The sequence below is a fragment of the Vidua chalybeata genome, chromosome 2 (genome assembly GCF_026979565.1).
Source record: "Vidua chalybeata isolate OUT-0048 chromosome 2, bVidCha1 merged haplotype, whole genome shotgun sequence".
NCBI lineage: Eukaryota > Metazoa > Chordata > Aves > Passeriformes > Viduidae > Vidua > Vidua chalybeata.
The window spans coordinates 1544085-1563706 of NC_071531.1; the positions used below are offsets into that span (position 1 = coordinate 1544085).

Consider the following 19622-nt stretch of genomic DNA (forward strand, 5'->3'; position numbering starts at 1 on the left):
GGAAGAACATGTTGGCCAAAACGTGTCCAGAGGCAATGGCAGCAGACCCTCAGGACACTCCAGTGGGGAAAGCGACAGGGACACGGGGCTCGTGCAGGAGAACTGGCCCAAGCACAGCATCAGCACCAAGCCCTTGTACCCCGAGGATGATGAGTGGGACAACGTGAGCATCCTGGAGCTGCCTCCAGAACAGGAGGAAGTTTTTGCGGCAGGCGGGCTCGCAGTGGCCGTCCCTCGGGAGGCCTGGGTGGAGTGCCCAGCACAGGAGCCGTGCAGCCAAGGGCCGGCGCCTGCCCCGCACAGCCCCCCCAGCCCCTGGCCTGCCCGGCTGCGAGCCCAGGCCCTCCGCGGGCAGCCAGCTGCCCCCAGGAAACGTCCCTCCCGCTTCAGGCGGGCGCTGCGGGCGCTGCGGGGGCTGTTCCGCTGTCCCTGCCTGAGGCCACGGCCGGAGGAGTGGCACATTCAGGGCACCGAGGGCAGCGAGTGCTCCCAGAGCCTCCCTCCCTGCCGGGCTGCGGCTCTCACGGGGCTGCCAGCACCAAAGGGAGCTGGGGCCGGCAAACAGGAATAGGGAGATGGCGATGGAGAACACCAACACAAAGGAGGTGACAAAGACCACAAAGACCATGAAGAAGATCTTTGAAAGATTAAGAAGATGATGAAGACAAAGAAGAATAGGCATTCAATAATGCTCTGCAGTGCGGGGCCGGGGCTGTCGTGTGCCAGCGTGGCCAAAGCCTCCCAGGGCTCGGGGCACAGCAGGGCCCACAAGGCCACCAGGCCGGGGGCTGCTCCGAGCCAGTTCCTGTCTGCCCCGCTGCTGTTGGGGTGCCGGGGGTGGCCCTTTGTGACACAAAGGGCACAGGGTGTCACGGCCCTCTGTGATGTGGGACGTGGTGGTGGCCAGAGAGCCCTGTGAGATCAGGGAGCCCCGCCCGGGCTGAGGGTGTCCAAGGGGCGCAGAGCCCTGGGGTGCCCAGTCCCAGGAGAGCCGCTCTCTGAGGAGGAAGCAGCTCCCTGGCTCTGTCTGCGCCAGACGCCGATAGCGATAGCGGCCGACAGCGACAGACGACGAGAGCGACGAGGGCAAAGCCAACTCCAACTCCTGGTCCCACAGCCCCTTGCCCAGCTGGCTGGAAGCCCCCAGCGGGCAGTGGTCGGGGGCAGTGGGCAGCTCAGTCCTGCCACGGGCACAGGCTGAGGAGGAGGAGAGGCCCCTCGCTGACATGGATCGAGAGCTCTCCCAGTGGGAAGATACAGAAGAGACATCCCAGAGAGAAGGACCAGGAGTCCAAGAAATGTCCCGGCAGGGAGCCAGGAGCAGCCAAGAGCTGTACCAAGGCCAGGTAGGTGTGAGAGTTTGGGAAGTTTCCCAGTACAGAGGTGGGACACACCAAGAGCTCTATGAACGGGAAGAAACCGTCAGAGCCCAGGAGCTGTCCCAGTGGGAAGAGGACAGGGAGATGTACCAAGAGGTGTGCGAGCAGGAAGAACGTGTGACAAGCCAAGAGATTTCCCAACGGGAAAGAGATGGGAGTGGGCAGCAGGAGATGGGATAGGGAGAAGAGGAGAGATGCCAGGAGCTGTCCCTGCAGAGAGATGTGAGTGTCCCAGAGGATTCCCAATGGGACGATGCCCGAGAGCTTCCCAGAGGGAAGGTGAGAGGTAGCAAGACCTCTCAGCATGGGGACAAGATGTGCACTCCCACATCTCCCAGTGGGAAGACAGGAGAGGAGCAGGATTGTCCCAAGCGAGAGCCAGCAGTGACAAGGAGCTGTCCCAAGGAGCAGACGCTGCAGCCCAAGAGCTGCCCTGGTGGGACGATGTGAGTGAGCGAAAGCTGTCCCAAAGGGAGGAAGATGTGAGCAGGCAGGAGCTGTCCCAGTGGGGACACAACATCAGCTCTGGGCTCTGGGACCGACCCTTGTGCCCAGTGAGTGACGAGGAGCCTCAGCCCTGTCCCCCAGAGGGGCCCGGCTCTGCCAGCCCCGTGGGCACAGAGGTGGCAGCAGAGGCAGTGCCTGCCCCAACCAGCGCCTCTCCTTCCCTACAGAGTCCCACGGAGGCCGAGCCGGCAGCTGCTGCCCCGGCAGGAGCTGCTGAGGAGGAGGAGCCCCCCGAGGCTCTCCTGTCCCAAGAGGAAGATTTGGGACACGAAGAGTTGTTCCCGGGGGAGGACGATGTGAGCTCCAGTTCTGGGGAGAAGCCTGTGGTCACAGTGAAGGAGGAGGACACGCAGACTTGTCCCTCATCCTGTGACAAGGAGCTGTCCCAGGTTGAAGAGGCCATCGAGCTCTCTGCAGGGGACAGCAACGCTGAGCCAGAGCTGTCCGAAGTGGAAGAGGAAATCGAGGACCTTCCATGGGATAGCACAAGTGACCAGATGTTGTCCTCAGTGGAAGACAACATTGAGGTTGTTCCAGAGGATGGCAAAAGTGACCAGGAGCTGTCCTCAGTGGAAGAGGCCATCGAGGGCATTCCAGAGGACAGCATGAGTGACAAGGAGCTGTCCTCAGTGGAAGAGGCCATCGAGGATATTCCAGAGGACAGCATGAGTGACAAGGAGCTGTCCTCAGTGGAAGAGGACATCGAGGGCACTCCAGAGGACAGCACGAGTGACAAGGAGCTGTCCTCAGTGGAGGAGGACATCGAGGACATTCCAGAGGACAGCAAGAGTGACCAGGAGCTGTCCTCAGTGGAAGAGGCCATCGAGGACATTCCAGAGGACAGCACGAGTGACAAGGAGCTGTCCTCAGTGGAAGAAGACATCGAGGGCACTGCAGAGGACAGCACGAGTGACAAGGAGCTGTCCTCAGTGGAAGAGGACATCGAGGGCACTGCAGAGGACAGCACGAGTGACTGGGAGCTGTCCTCTGTGGAAGAGGACATCGAGGACATTCCAGAGGACGGCACGAGTGACAAGGAGCTGTTCTCAGTGGACGTGGCCAGCAAGGTTGTTCCAGAGGTGGGCGTGAGTGACTGGGAGCTGTCCTCAGTGGAAGAGGACATCGAGGACCTTCCATGGGACAGCACAAGTGACACGGAGCTGTCCTCAGTGGAAGAGCACATCGAGGACATTCCAGAGGACAGCACGAGTGACAAGGAGCTGTCCTCTGTGGAAGAGGACATGGAAGTTGTTCCAGAGGACAGCACCAGTAACCAGGAGCAGTCCCCAGAGGAAGAGGACATGGAGGTCTCTCCATGGGACAGCCCAAGTGACCAGGAGCTGTCCCCTGTGGAAGATGACATCGAGGTGGTTTCAGGGAACAGCCCGACTGATGGGGAGGTGTCCAAAGTGGAAGTGGCCAATGAGCTCAGTCCAGAGGACAGCACGGCTCTTTCCCCAGAGGGGCCCAGCTCTGCCAGCCCCGTGGGCACAGAGGTGGCAGCAGAGGCAGCCCCTGCCCTGCCCAGCGCCTCTCCTGCCCCAGGCAGTGCCACGGAGGCCGAGCCGGCCGCTGCTGCCCTGTCTGGAGACCCAGAGCTGGCCCAGGAAGTGTCTCATGGTGAAGAATGCCTGGAGGAAGATCTGCCCCACGGGGAAGTCACGAGTTACCACCAACTCTTTGACTGGGAAAAGTATTTGGAGCAAGACCTGTCCCAGGGAGAAGTCAGCAGCTCCCAAGACCCCTCGGACTGGGAAGAATGCATCGAGCAAGTGCTGTCCGATGGAGATGTCAGCAGGTGGGAAATACTTTCCAACAGGGAAGAATGCATTGGCCAAGAGCATTCCCAAGGAGAAGCCTGCATTGGCCAAGATGTGTCCAGAGGGAATGGCAGCAGATCCTCAGGACACTCCACCTGCGAAAACGACAGTGACACGGGGCTCGTGCGGGAGAACTGTCCCGAGCACAGCATCAGCACCAAGCCCTTGTGCCCAGAGGAGGATGAGTGGGACGATGATGTGAGCCTCCTGGAGGTGCCCCCAGAACTGGACAAAGAGCAGAAATGGGAAGTTTTTGCGGCAGCCGGGCTCGCAGTGGCCGTCCCTCGGGAGGCCTGGGTGGGGTGCCCGGCACAGGAGCCGTGCAGCCAAGGGCCGGCGCCTGCCCCGCACAGCCCCCCCAGCCCCTGGCCTGCCCGGCTGCGAGCCCAGGCCCTCCGCGGGCAGCCGGCTGCCCCCAGGAAACGTCCCTCCCGCTTCAGGCGGGCGCTGCGGGCGCTGCGGGGGCTGTTCCGCTGTCCCTGCCTGAGGCCACGGCCGGAGGAGTAAAACAGACACGGAAAAAGATGAAGAAGATGAAGACAATGAAGGAGACGACGAAGACAATGAAGACAAAGACGACGAAGACAATGAAGACAAAGAAGACGAAGACAACAAAGACTTCAATGACAAAGGCTAAGAAGACAAAGAAAATGGAGAAGACTTATTTAAGAATAGATAGAAGAAGAATAGTAATAAGAATTTAGAAGTACTTAGAAGAAGAAGAGTAAGAAAATAAGAATTTAAAAATATATGTAAGAAGATGAAGAATAGGAATAGGAATAGATATAGGAATAAGAATAGGAATAAGATTAAGAATAGAAAGATACATAGAAGATGTAAAGAAGATGTACAGTAGTAGGAAAAAGAAGACTAGTAGGAAGAAGAATAAGAAGAATAGGAATAGAAAAATAAAATCTAATGGATAAATAAAACTAGCAAATAATTTATTTTTATTACATATTGTATATTTCTATTAAAGTCTATGATATAGAAACATTGCTATACCATATGCTGTGATTACGATACATTATAATGTCCCCGCACTGTTCCCGGTATTGAAGAATCTGTGTGTTTGCTAATAACGTTTGTAGGGCACAGGAGCAGAGTGCCCAGACTGCATTTGCTGTCTCTCAGAGGTGCCGCTGTATTTTCACAGGCAGTGGCACGGAGTGCCCTGTGAGCAGCGAGTGCTCAGCCCCAGCGGCAGCGGGAGAGTTCCCGGCCGGGCCGGCAGGGCAGGGCTGTGGCTGCTCTCTGCAGGCAAACTGAAGGCGCAGGTTGAGGCCGGCTGCGAGAGAGCTGTGCTGGGAAGCCCTTTGCAGCAAGGGCTGCTCCTTCCCAGGCTTGCTGTTGCTGTAAAGGTGCTGTAAAGGCTCTTTTCCCCGTTTGCACTTCTAGTTTGCATACAAGACATCCACCAGGGGGAACTTGCAGCTGACCCTCTGCTCCCCTGTCCTGCCCAGGGCCAGCTCAGCAGCTGTGGAGTCACTTCTGGAGTCCCTACAACTTCTACACCACACAATGGCTGGGGTTGGCAGGGACCTTACATCTCATGTCGTTCCAGTTGATTATCTCTTGCTCTGTGTCTCTTCTCTCTGACAGGGGTTTCCTCTTCCTTTGTCTCTCCCTTCCTCACACTTAGGAAATAAAATCCATGTTGTTGAATAAAATCCCTCTGTTGCCATCCCATGGTCTCATTTGCCTGTTAATTTGGGCAGAGGCCTCTCTCCATCATCGCATCGCGACACGTGGGCAGGGACACCTTCCACTATCCCAGGTGGCTCCAAGCCCCATCCCTGTTTTTCACTGTTTTAGGATAACTTTCAGAGAATCCCAGGATCACAGCTGCAGGGACAGCAGCTCCTGCTCAGCCCCTGCAGCAGCTCCTGTGTGACAGCAGGGCCGGGCCCTCCCCAGCGCCGTGTGGTGCTGCAGATCCATCCCTGGAAGGAGAGCTGCTCTTGGAAAGAAAGGCCTTGTGTTGGCATAAGATGTTTATTGGGGTTTTCGTTACCTTCAGTTATTTGTTGTGATTTTTTGTTGTTCAGGGCCTGATCATCTGCTCTTCATTTAGGAATGCTCCTCAGGAATAAATATCACTGTGTCTCTCCCTTTTTTCTTAACAGCCTCTGGACTTGAGCTTGTAGAATGGGATTTGGGATGTGTTCTAGGCCAAAGTTTGATTTTAGCATTCTTGTGATAATTATTTCTATTTAATACCAGTTTCTTGTTGCTCTGAGGGGCCATGACTCTACATGGAGAGTGATAACCCTTCGAAAGGGCAGCCTGAGAATAAATCATAAACCCAAACCTGTTTGTCTTCCTGCCCAGCTGAGAGAGGGGGAAATATCAGGGAAGTGAGAGGTTTGGGGGAATTCTCCACCAGTTGGGTTGTTTAGCCTGGAGGAGGCTGAGGGGACACCTCATTGCTCTGCACAACTCCCTGGCACTGAGGAGGGGGTCGGGCTCTGCTGCCGTGTCCCAAGGGAAAGGAGGAGAGGAAATGGCCTTGAGTTGTTCCACGGGAGATCCAGATTGGAGATCTGAAAAAAAATTTGCCCTGTCAGAGTGGTCAGGCCTTGGGATGAGCTGCCCAGGGAGGTTTGGAGTCACTGTCTTGACCTTGAAGGTGTTGTAGATTCATATGATAATGTTGGCTTTTCACAAATGTCACAGTGGGTTCTGTATGTGTGGTGCTAAAGTAACTTTGCTACAAAGAGATGGTTTTCATTCCTGTTGGTAATTAAGCTCAGTGCAATAGCTGATATGGGTGTGCTTGTGTCAAAATGCCTGCTGGGATGGGATAACACCCAATGGACACAGGATGAGGACACCTGGCCAGATGTGCCAGCCCTCAGCACTCCCTGCCTGAAGGCAGCGTGGGCTAGGGCCCAGAACTGGAGGCGATGATAAAAAAGGACTAAAAGCACAACCAAGGAATACACATGCTCTAAAAAAGTGGACCCAGGAAGGAGATAAGCCAAACAATTCTTGGAATTGGAATCTAGTTTGGGGAGAAGTCCACTGTGCATAAGGGTCTATGAATATGCAAAGGGCTGATGTCATGAAAAGGTATTTAAGGGGTGTCCCCGAAGGTAACGGGGTGCTCTTGACCTTTGCTCTGTGGTCCTTGTCTCCCACTGTCCTTTATTAAACTTTTTACATTTTCACAGCAGGGTGAACGTGTTTTTTTTTTTCTTTCAACCCTGCTAATTCAGTGATTCCGTGACCGCTGCGGCGCTCCAGCACCAGGCTGGGATTGACGGAGCTGTTTCCGCAGCGCTGGGTGCCCAGAGCGAGGAGAGGCTGAGGCAGCATCGCCTGGAGCCGAGCTCCATCTGCCGGGAATCTCAGCGAGCCACAGCGGCCACGGCACACCGGGAGCCTCTTCCTGCCCTGCCCTGTCCCCTCCTGCCGAGCTCCGCCGGGGATGCTTCCCCCTCGGGCCCACGGGGCACAGCAGAACTGGCCAGGACTGTACAGGCAGGACTGGCCAGGCCGGGCTCTGGCACATCCCTCCCCTGGCACAGCCTGGCAGAGCCAAAGTGAAGCAGGAGCAGCCCCGCTGTGCCTGAGGGGTTTCTGTTTCTGGGCTGCAGAATTGCACAGGTGTAACGTGCAGAGGTGGAGAACATCCCGAGTTGGAAGGGTCCTGAGAATTCCCTGAGTTAGGCACCTCCAGGGATCCCCCAGTGCCAGCCCTGCCCTGCCCAGACCCCCACCAAGCCCAGCCTGGGCAGCCCTGGCAGCGCTGTCCAAAGGCTCCTGGAGCTCCGGCAGCCTCGGGGCCGTGCCCATTCCCTGGGGAGCCTGGGCAGTGCCAGCACCCTCTGGGGAAGAGCCTTTCCCTAAAATCCAACATGACCCTGCCCTGGCCCAGACCCTGCTACTCCCTGGGTGCTGTCAGGTCACAGGAGCAGAGATTCTGATCTCTGCTGGTTCTGATCTCTGCTGATTCTGATCTCTGCTGTCCCTTGGGAGGAGCTGCAGACCCCAATGAATCCCCTCTCAGTCTCCTTTTCTCCAGCTGGACAAGCTGAAATCCTTCAGCTGCTCCTCGTGTGGCCCCTCCAGACCCTTCACTATCTCTGTCCCTTCTCTGGATGCTCTCTGAGAGCATTAATGTCCTCTTCACATTGTGGTGCCCAAAGCTGCTCCCAGGGCTCGAGGTGAGGCCACCCCAGCCCAGAGCAGGGCTGTGACCTTTGCAGCCCCGGAGTTTGTTCAGCTTAGAAGGGCCCACTCCCATCCTCTGACCCAAATGGTTTCAGCAATGCCATCCGTACAGTTTGTGTTTAACCCTTCCAGAGGCTGTGGAAACAGCCAAGGTGGCTTTTGTCCCCAGGGCCTGTGTCTGTGACAGTCGTGGCCTCTGCCTGTTTCCCCCATTAAGTCCCTCTCCTCGCTGACAGGGAAAAATGATTTCTTTTTCCATCCACCCCAGCTCAGCCATTCTCCAGGAAGACCTGAGTCAGATGTTTGGTACCTAAACCAAATACCTGAGGAAGGTGGGGAAGAGGGAGACAATTGCTGCAGGGAGACACACAGTTACTGAACCAGCCTAATGTAAACAAGATCTAAAGCAAGAGTTCAAAGTTATTAAAACTAGGGGAAAATGCCAAAGAAGGAAATTCTTCTCTGTTCAGTCACTCAGCTCCGAAGCCAATGAAACCTGCTTCGCTATTCCTGAAAGATGATTTATGGGCATGTTTTTATAGTGCAGACAACAACAACAACGACTGTGACCCTTTTCATCCATGGAGCTCAAAGGGCTTCTCAAAGATCAGCGTCACTTGTGCAAGGAGGAAACTGAGGCACGGGGAGGGAGGGATTTTGCTCCAGCAAGTGGAGAAGCCAGGGATAAACCCTGAGTTAGGAACAATCTGTGCTAAGATGCATCACTCAGCAAACAGAAGTCCCTCAGAAACAAGGAGAAATGAGAAAAGAGGCTCCTGAGCAATTGAATTGAGAGAAATGCTGAGCAGCACCTGGGAGAAAATGAGGTTGTTCTCCTCCTTGAGGTATTTCCCTTCAGCAGCAGCACAGAAGAGAACCTAATTTCTAGGATGTTTATTTTGTCAAGGATAGAAAAAAAAAAAATCATGAGTTTTTGGTTTGGTTTGTTTTTTCCCCCCAGCTTTTTACAGCTGGAGAAACCACAATTTAGTAGGGACTGCTCTTGCATCTTTTGAATAGACAATGAAAAACCTCATTCTCTTAACAGAACTGGGGTTTGTCTCCTAGGGCTTTTTTCTGTTTTCTAATTGCAATGTCCACCTGGGAGGGATAAGAGATTGGAAATATAATTTTGCTTATTTAAAGGTTTGGAATAAATTTGACCTCCTGCTTGGCCCTCTTGTCCCCCAACTCCCTCTTCCCTCCTGTGCCACCAAAACTGTCTTTGTGTGGGAGGCACATCTCAATATCCCTGTTGAAATTACTGCAAACAGGCACAAAAATATCCCTCACAGAAGTGTCTGGAGGGGTGTCTCTCTGCCCCCACTCTCCTCTGAGTGTTCTGTAGGGTTGAGAAGTGGCAAAATTCACCACCCACAAAGAGGGGACTCCATGGGAGACTCATTTCTCATCTTTAGTGGAACCACGCTTGGAAACTTCTGGAATGTATTACGTGGTGTCTCAGTGAGAATTTAGGTGCATGGAAGATTTTAGGAAGTTGAGAATGTCCAGCTTGGTCATGGGACACTGAGGAAAGAGATGAACATTTTCAGCAGGTGATATGGCTGAAGACCCAGGGAAGTTGGGTCCCAAAAAAGGGACCCCAAAAATCAGCCCAGACTAATGGGATCACACTGGGAAAGGCAGGACTAAGAGGAAAAACAACACCTTAAACACCTTTGGGCTGCAAAATCATCCAGGTGACCCCTTGGGGTCACAGCCACGGCCTGGACAGCACTGAAAATCAACCAGAATCCCTGGATTTTGGCCTCTCACACCTGGGGCTGGTTGGAAATATTTGGGCTGGGCTGTGGTGCAACCTGCTGACTCACCCCAGCCTTGTCATGCTGCCTCCCACAAAGTGACAATCCTGCAAGGGCCAGCAAACCCAGCATTGGCAGGCTCCAGCCCTTGGCAGCAAAAGATCATTCAGCTTTCATCATTTTCAAAAGGATGCCGCTGAACAAATTTTCAGGGCCACACTGACAGATTTTTTTGCCATCTGCAGTAAGTTTAGATTTTTTTTTTGTGCAGAAAAGTTTTGATTTTCCGTTCTAAAAGAGAACAACTTCCACTCATCCAGCCCTGAAATCATCATTCCCATGGGATGGAAACGCTGGCTGGGATCACACATCCCTCAGAAATCACCTGTGCTGGGCTGACATCTCCGTGCTCCTGCTCTGCAGGAAGCTGGGGAAATATCAGAGATGAGGGATTAGAATTCAAAAAGAAAGGAAGATTTTCTTTCCTCCCTCCTCCACAAATTTAGCCACAGTTTTATGGGCAAAAATGAAACGGGAAACGTTCCTGTGTAAAATAACCTTGACTCAGAACAACTCATGTCAGAGGGGAAGGGTGAAGTTTGCCATAGAGGCTTCATGTAGGGATTTTGCTGGTTCTGTGAAAATCCACTGATTTTCAAGGAATTTCAGGTCCCTTCTAACCCAAACCATTCTGTGATTCTATGATCTGGGACGTCTCACTCCTGAGGGATGCTGGTGTGAGAAAACAGGGAAATAAACTCCAGCAGGAATAAGCCTGGTGGTGCTGAGCAGCACCTTCAGTTGTCAGAGCTCCTCAGGAGCCGTGCCTGGGTCTCCTCTGCTCACGGGATGTGTCCAGTGTAAATCTGCCACTTAAGCTTCCCCAGAAAAGCTGCAGTAAATTTTCTAGTAAATGTATTATTTCTAGTAAATTCCTGCTAAAATGATGGCTTCAAAAACACCTGTGTGGAAGAAATATTTTACCTTTTCCTTACGTGGTGGCTCAATGTTTTCTTGTTTTGCTTATGCATTATTAATCCTCATCAAAGCAAGCTCAATTTGTGTGAGGTTCTTTTTTTTTTTTTTCCTTATTATCTTTCTTTTTTTAAAAAGATGTGATAAATGTTGTTAGTTGTTAGTCTAAGAAGTCCAGGTTAATGCAAATGCAGGTACTACTGAATTTGAGTTGCTGTGGAGCTGTATTGATGTGTTGTGTTCCTGTGTTTGAGGCACTTTTTGGTGCTCCAGGAACAATTCTGGGTCAGGAGGGAGCAGCTTCCCTCTCTCACTGCTGGCCAGGAGCACCCTGGTGCTAGATTTTTTTTTTTTTTTTTTTTTTTTTTTTTTTTTTTTTTTTGTCTCTTATTTTATCCCGTATTAAACTTTATAGAAATTCTTTATCTTCTACTCCGTTTTTCACACTTCCCTCAGGAAAACGAGGTTTTTCCAAAGCCCTCAGCGCAGCGCTGCCCCCTCCTTGTGCTGCAAGCAGGCTGGGTTTGAAATCTGTGGATTAGATTTTCTCCTTAAATTGTTTTATCCTCCCGTCTAAAAACCCAAACAATTCCCAGACAGTGACTCGTGCTGACTAATCCAGTCTGGGAGACTTCGAGGTGTCCCTGTAACTTAAAACCAGCAAACAAGCTTCCTAATTCAGTAGCTAGACATTCCAATGAGGACCTGGAGGTTCTGGGCTTTTATTTTCCTTCTCCTCGGGGTTAAACATGCTTTTATCTGCGCTGTGCCTCCCTCCCCCAGCAGGCAGGAGTTGGGATGAGCTGGAATTTGGACATTCCTTTCCTGCCTACACTTCAAAGTCCTGCTCCACAGGGCATCCCGGTGGCAAAGTTATTGGGAGCACTCGAGCAAGGGAAAAGCAGGGAGCAAAGGTGGAGTTCTGCCAGGAGAACGTGGGGTGCCTGTGGTGCCCTGGGAAGGCTGAGCTAAAGCAGAGCTGGGCAGAGCTAAAGAATAAAGCAGGGATTTATTAAAGGATCTCCTCCATGGATCCACCTTGGGCAGCAGCAGAGCCCAGCCAGGGCTGCAGCCAAGAGGAACCAAAATGGTCCCAAAATGCACGAGCGCTCCCGGGGGCTCTCACTGGGATCAGCTCTGCTCCATTTGCACCTTGCAGTTCATTGTCCCATTCCAGCTTTAGCCCAGGCACTCCCATCCTGCTTGTTTTTCTCTCTCCAGCCCACGCTGTTTGTGCTCCTGGGCCTGAGCTTTGGATCATTTGTCCTTGGTGCCCAGCTGGAGAATTCCTTCTTGTTTTGTCTCCCTGCTCTGTGCAGAGAGCTCACCATCCCCTGATACGAAGCTCAGACCCACACACTAAAGCAGCACAGAATGTGAAAAATATAAAAGCTGAAACCTCAGTCATCACCTGGAGTAATAATTGAGATATTCCCAAATCATCTCACAGCCCTGGAAGAAACTCAGTGTCGCAAAAAGATGCGGGGACAAGGAAAAATGGTATTTTTGGCCCTTTTACAGTGCTGGGCTGAGTCAGATTTTAGTCATGTCTGGAAAGCACAGGGCCATTACAGTGGCAGCAGTGACAGATTTCTGAGCTCTGGAGGTTGTGAACAAGCTCTGTCTGGGAGCAGATAATGCAGTTTATTGTCTGCTCCGTGACCACACACGCTGAGCCAGGAAGCAGCATTCCAGGGAAAGGGATCTCGCTCCTGCCCCACGCATCCAGCAGGGTTGTGCTGCCACGGGGAAGGGGAGAAGCTGTGTGCACCCAAGGGAACACACCTGGGTTATTGATCCAGAAAATCCCTGTGGGGTTGGACACACACCTGGGCTATTGATCCAGAAAATCCCTGTGGAGATGGACACACACCTGGGCTATTGATCCAGAAAATCCCTGTGGAGATGGACACACACCTGGGCTATTGATCCAGAAAATCCCTGTGGAGATGGACACACACCTGGGCTATTGATCCAGAAAATCCCTGTGGAGATGGACACACACCTGGGCTATTGATCCAGGAAATCCCTGTGGGGTTGGACACACACCTGGGTTATTTTTCCAGGACACCTGTGTGGGTTTGGACACACAGCTGGGTTATTTTTCCAGGACACCTGTGTGGATTTGGACACACAGCTGGGTTATTTTTCCAGGACACCTGTGTGGATTTGGACACACACCTGGGTTATTTTTCCAGGACACCTGTGTGGGTTTGGACACACACCTGGGTTATTTTTCCAGGACACCTGTGTGGGTTTGGACACACAGCTGGGTTATTTTTCCAGGACACCTGTGTGGATTTGGACACACAGCTGGGTTATTTTTCCAGGACACCTGTGTGGATTTGGACACACACCTGGGTTATTTTTCCAGGACACCTGTGTGGGTTTGGACACACACCTGGGTTATTTTTCCAGGACACCTGTGTGGGTTTGGACACACAGCTGGGTTATTTTTCCAGGACACCTGTGTGGATTTGGACACACAGCTGGGTTATTTTTCCAGGACACCTGTGTGGATTTGGACACACACCTGGGTTATTTTTCCAGGACACCTGTGTGGGTTTGGACACACACCTGGGTTATTTTTCCAGGACACCTGTATGGATTTGGACACACACCTGGGTTATTTTTCCAGGACACCTGTGTGGGTTTGGACACACACCTGGGTTATTTTTCCAGGACACCTGTGTGGGTTTGGACACACACCTGGGTTATTTTTCCAGGACACCTGTGTGGGTTTGGACACACACCTGGGTTATTTTTCCAGGACACCTGTGTGGATTTGGACACACACCTGGGTTATTGATCCAGAAAATCCCTGTGGAGATGGACACACACCTGGGCTATTGATCCAGGAAATCCCTGTGGGGTTGGACACAAACCTGAGTTATTGATCCAAAAAATCCCTGTGGGGTTGGACACACAGCTGGGTTATTTGTCCAGGACATCACTGTGGGGCTGGGAACACACCTGGGTTATTGATCCAGAAAATCCATGTGGAGATGAACACACAGCTGGGCTATTGATCCAGAAAATCCCTGTGGGGTTATACACAAACCTGGGTTATTTTTCCAGGACACCTGTGTGGATTTGGACACACACCTGGGTTATTTTTCCAGGACACCTGTGTGGGTTTGGACACACACCTGGGTTATTTTTCCAGGACACCTGTATGGATTTGGACACACACCTGGTTATTTTTCCAGGACACCTGTGTGGGTTTGGACACACACCTGGGTTATTTTTCCAGGACACCTGTGTGGGTTTGGACACACACCTGGGTTATTTTTCCAGGACACCTGTGTGGGTTTGGACACACACCTGGGTTATTTTTCCAGGACACCTGTGTGGATTTGGACACACACCTGGGTTATTGATCCAGAAAATCCCTGTGGAGATGGACACACACCTGGGCTATTGATCCAGGAAATCCCTGTGGGGTTGGACACAAACCTGAGTTATTGATCCAAAAAATCCCTGTGGGGTTGGACACACAGCTGGGTTATTTGTCCAGGACATCACTGTGGGGCTGGGAACACACCTGGGTTATTGATCCAGAAAATCCATGTGGAGATGAACACACAGCTGGGCTATTGATCCAGAAAATCCCTGTGGGGTTATACACAAACCTGGGTTATTTTTCCAGGACACCTGTGTGGATTTGGACACACAGCTGGGTTATTTTTCCAGGACGCCTGTGTGGATTTGGACACACAGCTGGGTTATTTTTCCAGGACACCCATGTGGGTTTGTACACACAGCTGGGTTATTTTTCCAGGACACCTGTGTGGATTTGGACACACACCTGGGTTATTTTTTCAGGAGCTGGACGGTGCCTTGAGGGCTGATGGTGCTTAATGAGCCCTCACCGCCAGGTGTGTGGGAGAGCACGGGGACAGTGGCCTCTGTAATTACAGCTCATTAAAAGCTGGGTGTGAAGTGCCACAAGAAGTCAACAACGTTTTGCCTTCACCCTTGGCAGCCCCTCCTCTCACCACCTGCAGCCTCCAGCCTTGGTCTTCATCACCTTCTGTGCCCTTTCTTCCTCCTCCTCCCTCTTGAGCAGCCACACGGGGTGGGGGGGTTGAGTTGGACATTCCCAGTTGTCCAAACTGGTGTGGTGGGGTCACCTCTGGGTCCCAAGGGCTGCCCTGGATTCCCATGGGCTCTGAGCTCCCTCTTTTCCTGACAGGGAGGAAGGCAGAGAGCAGGAGAGGGAGCTGCTCCCGCTCCCTCCCCTCAGCCGGCATCGAGCAGGTGCCGCTGCTCTGGAGTGGCACAGCCACGCTGGAAACTGGGGAATTTGGGGATGGGAGGGATTCTCCTCAGTCCAGCTGCCTGGCAAGGAGGAGGACACGGCCCTTCCCACAAGGACAGGGAGTGGGATCCATGGATCTGCTCAGAATGGGACCCATGGATCTGCTCAGGGTGGGATCCATGGATTTGCTCAGAGTGAGATCCATGGATCTGCTCAGAATGGGATCCATGGATCAGCTCAAGGTGGGATCCATGGATCGGCTCAGAATGGGATTCATGGATCTGCTCAGGGTGGGAACCACAGATCTGCTCAAGGTGGGATCCATGGATTTGCTCTAAGTGGAATCCATGGATCTGCTCAGAATGGGTTCCATGGATCTGCTCAGAGTGGGATCCATGGATTTGCTCAGAATGGGATCCATGGATCTGCTCAGAGTGGGATCCATGGATTTGCTCAGAATGGGATCCATGGATCTGCTCAGAGTGGGATCTATGGATCTGCTCAGAGTGGAACCCATGGATCTCTTCAGAGTGGGATGCATGGATCTGCTCAGAGTGGGATCTATGGATCTGCTCTAAGTGGAATCCATGGATTTGCTCAGAATGGGATCCATGGATCTGCTCAGAGTGGGATCCATGGATCTGCTCAAAGTGGGATCCATGGATCTGCCTTCCCTTCCTCTCCATGGATCTGCTCTGGGATTCATGGATCAGCTCAGAGTGGATTCATGGATCAGCTCAGGGTGGGAGCCATGGATCTGCTCAGAGTGGGATCCATGGATTTGATCAGAGTGAGATCCATGGGTCTGCTCAGAGTAGGGTCTGTGGATCTGCTCAGAGTGGGATCCATGGATCTCTTCAGAGTGGGATTCCTGGATCTGCTCAGAATGGGATCTATGGATCAGCTCAAAGTGGCATCCATGGATCAGCTCAGAGTGGGATCCATGGATCTGCTCGAAGTGGGATCAGTGGATCTGCTCAGAATGGGACCCATGGATCAGCCCAAGGTGAGATCCATGGATCTGCTCAGAGTGGGATTCATGGGTCAGCTCAGAATGGGATCCATGGATCGGCTCAGAATGGGATCTATGGATTTGCTCTAAGTGGAATCCATGGATCTGCTCAGAATGGGTTCCATGGATCTGCTCAGAGTGGGATCCATGGATCTGCTCAGAGTGGGATCTATGGATCTGCTCAGAGTGGAACCCATGGATCTCTTCAGAGTGGGATGCATGGATCTGCTCAGAGTGGGATCTATGGATCTGCTCTAAGTGGAATCCATGGATTTGCTCAGAATGGGATCCATGGATCTGCTCAGAGTGGGATTCATGGGTCAGCTCAGAATGGGATCCATGGATCTGCTCAGGGTGGGATCCATGGATCGGCTCAGAATGGGATCTATGGATTTGCTCAGGGTGGGATACATGATCTGCTCAGGGTGGGATCCATGGATCTGCTCAGGGTGGGATCCATGGATCCATGGATCTGCCTTCCCTTCCTCTCCACAACCGGAGCTCTGCTGCTGTGTTCTCGACAAAATCTTTGAATTCCAGCAGCCTGCTCTGTTCAAAAGAGCAGAGAGCTCTTTTGAGCAGCCTTCAAAACCCAGCAGCAAATATTTCTGCTGAGATGCCCTTGGGTGTCATATTTTTGGGTTTGTTTTGACTATGGCTATTTGTGGCTTCTTTTCCTGCGTGTCCAAGCCAGCGACGAGATAAACACGTGCTCTGCCTCATCATGCACCTCGAGGGAAACGCTCTTGGGTTTCACGGGGTTGGAGGAGGAATCTGCAGGGGAGTCTCTTCAAAAATATAAGTGCAGTATTTTAGGGTCGTGCTGGAAAAAATGTGAAGGGGCCACGCTGAGCAGGAAAACCAAAAACCACATCAGAGATGGGGGCGCTGAAATTTCTACCTCCAAAGAGGCACCTGGGATCCAGTCACTGGTTTTTCTTAGTGCTTTGGCCTTAATTTTAAATAGATAATATGGATTATTGTTTGAGAGATGGGGGGTTACTCTACGAGCTGGCAAAAGAAAAATGCACCTTTGGTACTTTGCTTTGTAGCTGGTTTTTCACTTCACTGAGAGGAGCAGCTGAAAGCCAGTCCTTTTATATATAATATATATATGCAAATTGCATATAAAAATATATAAAATACACAAAAACTAAGTAAAAATAGATAAATTATATATAAAATATATAACAACCTGGTCTGGAAGGTGTCCCTGCCCATGGCAGGGGACTTGGAACTGGGTGATCTTTAAGGTCCCTTCCAACCCCAACCATTCTGTGATTCCCTGATTATTGTGGAGAAGGATATTACTGAAAACTTCTTTAATATAATGAAATACGTTGTGCGAGGCCAATATCAGAAGGTATTTTATCTATATCTACAGATGCCTGGATACAGAGTCTTTCAAAATGACCTTTCAATATATTTTGCTCATTTTGAAAGCTTGGTACACCCATAGTAATGTTTCATTAACACTTTTGTTTCATTATTTATTTAAATAGGAAAAAAAAATATGAATCTTTTAAGTAACATGACCTTAAAATCTGTTTTGGTGCTCCTTAAGGAAGGTTCAAACCATCAGAAGTGAAAAGGATCCAATCCCAAGAAGGAAAATATGAAGAAAAATAAGAGCTGTAGATGAATTTGAAATGCTGACATTTCATTGAGAAGCCAGGGACAAAATGCAATTATTGGACTTCTGTAGATGCAAAATCTCATTTCATGGAATCATGGAATGGTTTGGGTTGGGAGGGACCTCAAAGCCCATCCAGTGCCACCCCTGCCATGGCAGGGACACCTCCCACTGCCCCAGGCTGCTCCAGCCCCAGTGTCCAACCTGGCCTTGGGCACTGCCAGGGATCCAGGGCAATCCACAACTTCTCTCTGGGCAGCCTCACTGTAAAGCTTCCCTCCTGCTTTGGTGTCCTGTTGGATTTCAGGCTTTTCACCAGCAGAAAAATACCATTTTGACAAAAAAAGAATGAAATTGTTGAAAACCAAGAAGTATGGTAACCAGTTTTTGATGTTGTGAGTGACACACGCTCAGCACTCTCTTCTTGATGGTTCCTTTTCCCCCTGAGATGTTGGGGTTTTTTTTCTCCCAGGTAGAAAAAAAAAATGCACCAAGCCCACGTGCGTGCTTGTCAAACATTTTATTTGTCATTCACACTAATTATGATATTGAATTTACAGAGGAAACTGTGGTACAAAGAAAGAAAGAAAGAAAAGAAAGAAAGAAAAAAGAAAGGTGTTCATTAGAACTACTGCAGCAGTCCAGCTGCTCTGGGTAGTTGTAATGAATTCTTCTGTGGTGCTGGACACAACCACCCCTGTGGACAGCAGGAATTTACCCCGGGGTGCTATCTAGAGATTCCTGGAGTGGGGAAAAAAAAAAAAACAAACCCTACTCTATTCTCTTTTCCTATCTGGTTCCAAAAATCAGCAGCCACCCTCTGCCCTCCCTCCCTCTCCAGGAAGAAAAATCCCTGCTAATCAACCCCCCCCCAAAAAAAAATCCCCAACCTGATGGTTTCCCCTTCAGGAAAAGTTCAGCGTGAAAGGGAAAAAGTTTTGTAAACATAACCAGAAAATGCTGAACAAATTCCCTTTGGTGCCACTCTGATGGGGCTTGTCCCCCCTCAGCCTCACTAACTCCCACTGAAATTTTGGTTTTAAAAAGAGCTGGAATTGTCCAACCCAAAATACCACAAATAATCCACAGATTTTTTTTTTTTTTGCACATTTGTTTCCCCCCTACCACAAAAAAGTGAAGGATGTTGGATAGAGACCATGCTATAACTGTTTACAAAAGTGAATAAAATGTAGTTCCTCTTGAAGCTTAAAAACAACTAATTTGGAAAAGAAATAAGTCTCACTACAGTATTTCAGCAAACACAAAGGTAAGTTCATTAAAAACACAGAGAAAAAAAAAAAGAGAAAAATGCAGAGTAATTACAAGCACTAAATATTTTGGCTAGGAAGCTTTGGAAATCTATTTACAGACATAAATACAAGTAACTCTGGGGATGCAACTCTCGAAGGACAAGGAGAAAAACGCCGAGTGGTTGGGAGTGACCCAGCGAGGTGAACAAAATTCCAGCGGGAAAATGGTACAAGGCAGGAAAACAAGGCAGAGTTTTGCTCCGAGGACAGAAAACGGATCCACTCCTCCCTGAATTTCAAACACACCCACGGGAAAAGGTCACCCAGGAAGCAGCAGTGAATGTTTCAAGAGCGCAGGAAATTTGGGACGTTTTGGCAAAGGCTGTTTGGAGGAGAGGATTTCTCTCCTTCCCGGCGGAGAATTTGGCATCGTTGTACGAATCAAACCCTTCACAGCTGGGGTGCTCTCTGCATCCTCTTCTCCCTGCATTAAAGCTCCTCTGCCATGCCCTGGGAGCGAGCAGGAACTCTTGAATGGATTTAAATGTTGTTGGAGAGGGAAATATTCGTCCTCAGAGCCAGCAAAATTTACACTGAAGATGTTTGACGTGGCCAAGGAGCTGTGTCTTGTGAAAGGAGCAACCAAGTTGAGAGGAAGGACAGCCAGGAGATGAATTTTGGGAGGGTGAGGTACCTAAAGCACTCTGCTGACTGCAGCTCCAGAGCAGAAGCACGAGAATTCAATTTTTCTGATTCCATTCAGCCCTCAGGATGTTAAAACTATATAAATATACATATATTATATCCATATAAAAATATATTTATGCACTCTAATTTGGAGATGGG

General features: G+C 50.8%; 1 protein-coding gene across 1 annotated transcript; it reads left to right on the forward strand.

The window, feature by feature from the left end:
- LOC128783562 (clumping factor A-like) lies at positions 1–4633 on the forward strand. Its single transcript, XM_053934378.1, has 2 exons — positions 1–1346; positions 2054–4633. Exons 1-2 carry the CDS (start codon positions 1227–1229, stop codon positions 4211–4213), a joined length of 2280 nt encoding a protein of 759 aa, XP_053790353.1. The 5' UTR covers positions 1–1226; the 3' UTR covers positions 4214–4633.
- Positions 4634–19622: the final 14989 nt, after the last annotated feature.

Coding starts and splice junctions, on each gene's coding strand:
- LOC128783562 (XM_053934378.1), top strand. CDS start 1,227: ATGGATCGAGAGCTCTCCCAGTGGGAAGATACAGAAGAGACATCCCAG. Junction 1,347..2,053: donor AAGAGCTGTACCAAGGCCAG/GTAGGTGTGAGA, acceptor CCTTCCCTACAG/AGTCCCACGGAGGCCGAGCC.